Source organism: Empidonax traillii, unplaced genomic scaffold, assembly GCF_003031625.1.
Source record: "Empidonax traillii isolate 1590-97213 ecotype Southwest subspecies unplaced genomic scaffold, ASM303162v1 scaffold289:size826226, whole genome shotgun sequence".
Taxonomy (NCBI): domain Eukaryota; kingdom Metazoa; phylum Chordata; class Aves; order Passeriformes; family Tyrannidae; genus Empidonax; species Empidonax traillii.
The window spans coordinates 148,241-153,964 of NW_020955482.1; the positions used below are offsets into that span (position 1 = coordinate 148,241).

Consider the following 5,724-nt stretch of genomic DNA (forward strand, 5'->3'; position numbering starts at 1 on the left):
AATGCCATCAGCATTAGGGACTTCACAAAAGAAAACTACACTGCATAAGAAACAGCTCTCCTCTTCACATCAAAATATACAAACAACAACAAAAAAAAATGCTCTCACCAGTCCAACACACCAATATTGGGACACTAATTAGTTTCCAAAGAAAGAAGTGATCTCCATTGAGTACATCTGGCCCCTCATCACTGACCAGACAGCAAGATTTACACTAGCCAAGACATTGGGAAAAAAAAAAAAAAAAAGAAAAAAAAATGCCTGGAAAGACTCCTCATTTTCAGCCACAGCTCTTCTGTAAGAGATAAGAAACCAAAGTGGCAAATCCTTTTTTCCCCAGATGTAGGTGATTCTCTCCCCTTTGTATCTGTGAACTGCAGTTCACAGCAATGATATTTTAACAAGCTTTTTTTGGAAAAACTCTGCTCTCAAATTTGTTAATGGGAACCCCACAGATTCTGGCATCAAGACTGTGTTTCTGACAGAAGCAGACTGCTCTTCTCTTGGATATTTTTCATCCACTGTACACATGTAGGTACAAGGATAGGTGCAGGCATGGCAGAATTGTGCTGACTGCATTGTGACATTATCCCTGGGCAACACCAGGGAGCAATCCCTTTATTTCACAGAACTCACAGGGCAGTAAGCTCACACTTGCATTCAGAAGGCCAAACTGTCCACAGAAAAACAAACTTAAACCCCGAGAACTCAGATGTCTGGCTCCCACCCCTGTACATCAGGGCTGCTGCATCCCTACATAAATTTGTGCACACTTCTTGAGGGAGTAGACATGTAAACTCTGTAGTTCTGCGCCAGAAAATACTTTACTTAATGACCAAAGTGTAGAATTTTAATACCTAAAATAAAACATTCTAAATACATTTGAAAAGTTCGGTCCAGTTAGGTTAATTTTTATGGTTGTAATTACATCATAGTATGGCTAAGTACCTTGTTATTTCTATGCAACATTACCTTCAGAAGAACTCACAGCAGTACAAAAGACTTGACTACTTTTTTTTCTTTCCTTTTTTTTCCTCTTTTTAAAATGTCATCTCTCTCCTTTTACTTAACTAGCTGCCTTCTCCTATCAAATGGCACTGCCTATTGCAAGTGTGCAGCTGGGTTTGAGGGGAACGGGACATTCTGCACAGGCAAGTCGACTTTGTTTATTCCATTTTGAAAAAAAAAAAAGAAAAAGAAAAAGAAACAAGCCTGAAGCATTCTCTAGTCACGGTAGAGTTGATGAGAGATGAGCACTTCCCTATGCACCAGTTAAAAAACAGGAATTGCTGCCAATTCACTCCAAACAAGTAACAGCCCAACAGGTGTGGATTCATAGCAGACAAAGGGCTCAAAATCTCAAAGTTGCAAGGCATTGTGCTAAGGGAGACCAGAGAAAAGGGAACATGCCGTGCACAACCCCAGCTCTATTGTTTGCAGAGTAATGAAACCTGGTTTATGACTTTTACTCCCTTTCCCAACAAAGACCAGCAAAGAGAGGCCAATTCAGGGTACAATAACACTTCCAGCTATTAGAAGCTGTATAGCTCTACCACTTCCTCAGCTTTCTGAACTTGCTCAGATTTCTGGTACGGTAAAATCCATTTCTTTAGACCAGAGAGATTCTGTGGGACTCTCAGAAAGGGGCAATAGCAGCTTATCCTTGGAGTCCCTGCAAGAGTCTGGGATATCCAGACTTACAAAATAGGCAGCTTCCAGCTACACTAATTGTAATTGATTTTACAGCTGTGTTTCTTAATCCTTAACTCATTGAAATACTAATGCTTTATAGCACAGAATCAAATTTTTCTACTTACTCACTGTGGCTGACAGGGTTCTAATACAAGATTTCAGCACTTTGTCTGCTTTTGTTTTCTCTTCTGGCACAAGACAGCCAAATCCATCTTAATCTAGTGGTGAGCAATTCCCCTTGTGCAGGAAGAGCTGGGTGACACAGGTCATCCATAGTGACTCTGCACTCATCCTTGTTTCCCTATACAGGATTCCTCAGCAAAAGTAGTTCCAGTAGAAGTCAGCTCCCTAGTCTGGTTGTTAAGGCTGCTGAAACAGCAATTCAGGATAACTTGAGGCAAAAACTATAGCAAAGTTTGGGCTGATTTGATTCACACTTCAGAGAAGATTTCCTTCCTACTCTCAGAGTAATCCATGCAAATTCATTCTCCGACTCATCCAGAGTTGGAGAAACAGTATGAGTATCCATCTGAATAACAACCAGGACACTCTGTCACAGGAGGGTTAGGTGGTATTATTCTCTAGACCTCTTGCAAGAGAGGAGGAGTATGATCTGGGTGCAGAAAAAGTCGAGCTCAGGAAAAGCTTAAAATGACCATTTAAACTAGAGAAGAATGTGAAGGTCTCTTTTTTTGGTGTTTCATTGGAATGGGCAGAATTGGAAGATGGGAAGTTACTGAAAGTCAGCCCTGGATGAATTCTTACCTTCCAGACTTTAGAAACATCTTCTCAGCTTTCCCTCTTTAAATAATAAAATGTATTAAATATCTGGCACTAGTGAAGCCTGGGGCCTCCTAAATCAGAAAGACTCTGTGTTCTGAAAATGTTAGTTAATCCCTTTAAAACACGGAGACAGATTAACCTGAAAAGCCAGTTAAGCACATTGGTTTAATCTGTGCCGTTGTCACCGTTCAGCTATCAATGCCTGTGAGAGCAGCAACGGTGGCTGCTCTGCCAAGGCAGAGTGCAGGAGAACAACGCCGGGCAACAGAGTCTGCGTCTGCAACACGGGGTACACCGGAGATGGAATAGTCTGCATCGGTAAGCGTGTGCCGTGTCTCACACATTACACAGAGAAACACCACAGGAGTGAGTTTTCCTGCAGGTGGATGATCCTTCTTCCACCGTGACCCAGAAGCGCAGATACTATATATGATACTACATATGTTGATGCCGAAGGCACCTCTACCTGCCGCGTGGCTGGTACTACTTGGCAAGCCCTGCAACTGCATCACTGTGGTGTGACACTGAACTTGTTAAACGAGATCCACCTCTCAGCAAGGCTAACCCCACCTTCACCAGCTTGATAGACTCACACTCCTCTGACCATCACAAACCTTCAGACTTTCAGACATTGTTGTACCACACCTCTCCAGGTTTTAGAAATGCTGATGACAGAGTTTTAGTCTTCACCAAGACAACTCAAGACCTAGACTGAGGTACTAAGTAGCTAAAGTAATGAGTTTTATTGATTCACAGTTGTCCTAAATCTGCATTCCTGCTATGCCTTACTTAAAAATTCTTCCTTCTTGGGTTTTCAGAAGTCATTATTTCTTTATTACACTGTTTATGTTTTGTAAAGAAATCAACCCTTGTCTGGAGAACAACGGTGGATGTGATAGAAATGCGGAATGCACACAGACTGGACCCAATCAAGTGAGTACTTTGTGAAAAAAATAAGCCTGGCCATGTGTTTACAGTTGGGTAAAGAAAGACTTGCCCATCTTAACTTTGTTTTTAAATAGAGAAGTGGATTTCAAAACAAAAACTCTCAAAAGTATATTTTTCTTCAAAAAGGTATTTGAGGGGGAGGGTGGGAAAATATGAAGAAATTAATTTCAGTAAAAGAAATCCAAAACTGTAGAGCAAAGCAGTTTTTTGCATCTCAAGTAGTTGTTTTTCTCTTTTGGGAGGTTTTGATGTTAAAACCTGTCAGTTTAAAAGTATTGCCAGATAATGTTTCTTTTATTGTTATAGAAACTCTCCATGGAAAAATTCCATTTTAGACTAGGCCTTCTCCAAGCATAGATCAAATACATTCACAATGAAACAAAATGGCCTGAATCAGTTCTTGCGTAGGGGTTGCAGCATTCCTGCATCCACTCACTTCTCTGCTGTTCTCATTCACTCCTCTGTTTTGTCCCTGTTGTTTGCAAAAGTCCCGCATAATCTCCAAAGAGAAAGTAGCATAAAAGAACAAGGAGACAAAGGAGAAGCAAATTAGTCAGGGCAATCAGGTGACAGAGATTAGCATTTTTATTTCTCTAACAGTTTCAGAAGCAGCTGAACTCCCTGTTTCTAGCACTTCTTGTCATCTTCCTGTGGTATCATATTGGCTATTGGCAGGACTGTAATCCTCCAGCTAGTACTGCACAACAGTATTTCTTCAGAAGCAAGGCAGGAAACAGAGACCAGGAGTCAGAGGGCACCTCCTGCCTTCCAGTTGTTTAGGGACAGAAGGGGCAACAACCCCACTAGCCCTTTTTGCTAATCCAGACGAATAACTCTGTGCCTTGACTGTCATTTTTAAGTCAGTACATTCCTGATGAAAGCACAGAGCCATCCTCCCCGTCCCTCTGGACAAGACAGGTGATGGCTACTTTCCTCCATACACCTTCACTGGGGATAGAAGTAGTAGCTACAATGTGTTTATTTATTCCTCCTTGTGCATGAGGACGTAATTAACATCAGAGAAATAACAACCTCCACTACAAAATTCCAGAACTGCAAAGGTAAACTTGTAGGATAGAAATGTGTCTGCTTTCTCTAGGGCTGTCAGTCACCCAAAAGATACATAAAACACTGTTATTGCACTGCCTCACAGTTTTACTTCTGCAGCAGAAATCTCATTGAATTTTCAAAGTCCTACATAATAAATGTAAATCCTAAATTGAGAACCATTAAGCAGTGATTTGGAGAAGATAATTAATTTCTTTGTAACTATGTTAACTTCTCACTTTCGTGATAACTGCCATTGCAAAATAGAGTAATCAGGACATAAATGTCAGATGCATTCCCACTGCATAGGAAGCTGCCAGTAACATTAGGATGCAATTCCAGGTGCGTTTTGAAGACACATTTCATCACAGCAGGGGAAGGGAAGAGATGAGTGGGGAATACCAACCTATGCAAATAAAATGAAGGAAACAAATTAAGAGTTTAGTCTGTTTTGCCAGCAAGAGGTGGTGTCAGGTGTCAAAGGGGTCAGGTCAAATGACCAGAGCAGCAGAGAGGAAACCAGAAATGGATAGGCAAGGAAAGGACAGACGGAGCCTCTTGAAAATTGTTACTCCCCAGTCTCAGTCTGTGGTTGCTCACGCTGGCCAAGAAACTGCTGCAGGAGAAATGATGTGCTTTCAGCTTAACAAATTGTACAACATATAACTATTAAATGATCCAGGAGAAAAAAGGCAAATTAAATATGTGTGTTAAAAAAAAAAATAATCAAGCCTTTTTCCACTTATGTATATTTTCTGGTTTTGTTTCATAGGCAGTATGTAATTGCCTAAAAGGATATTCTGGCGATGGTAAAAAATGCACATACATCAGTCTGTGTTCACAAGTAAGTATCCATTTAAGGTCTTGTTATAATCCTTACAGTTTTGGGGTTTGTATGCATTTTAACTAACTCAGGTATGCTAAGAATCAACTTACATTAACTTTGCCAATCTATAAATATTCTTGTTTCAGTACATGCTTTAGTGCTGTTGCTATGATAGAAACTAAATATGCAGAAAGAGCTTTTCTTGGACCACAGCCTGGACGTAATACAAGTGAAGGCCTCGACTCATCATTAAGTCTTGAAAAAAAACACCTAAAATGTCCAATCCAGGGAAACAGACCCTAGTTTGTAGTGGTAAAACATAAGTCATATTTTTTGTCATTGCTAGAGTTCGTACAAAAAGCCAGCACAAACTGTTCACACAAACTGTTTCCATCCGCAACACACAACCCAGGACATCCCATGACATC

General features: G+C 40.6%; 1 protein-coding gene across 3 annotated transcripts in view; it reads left to right on the forward strand.

The window, feature by feature from the left end:
- STAB2 (stabilin 2) overlaps nt 1-5,724 on the forward strand; it is an 84,450-nt gene that overhangs the window by 52,759 nt on the left and 25,967 nt on the right. For all 3 annotated transcript variants that reach the window (XM_027890481.1, XM_027890483.1, XM_027890482.1), the window contains 4 exons: nt 1,075-1,151; nt 2,668-2,793; nt 3,335-3,408; nt 5,243-5,314. In XM_027890481.1, the coding sequence (XP_027746282.1) occupies nt 1,075-1,151; nt 2,668-2,793; nt 3,335-3,408; nt 5,243-5,314 (349 nt within the window). The remainder of the gene's footprint in view (nt 1-1,074; nt 1,152-2,667; nt 2,794-3,334; nt 3,409-5,242; nt 5,315-5,724) is intronic.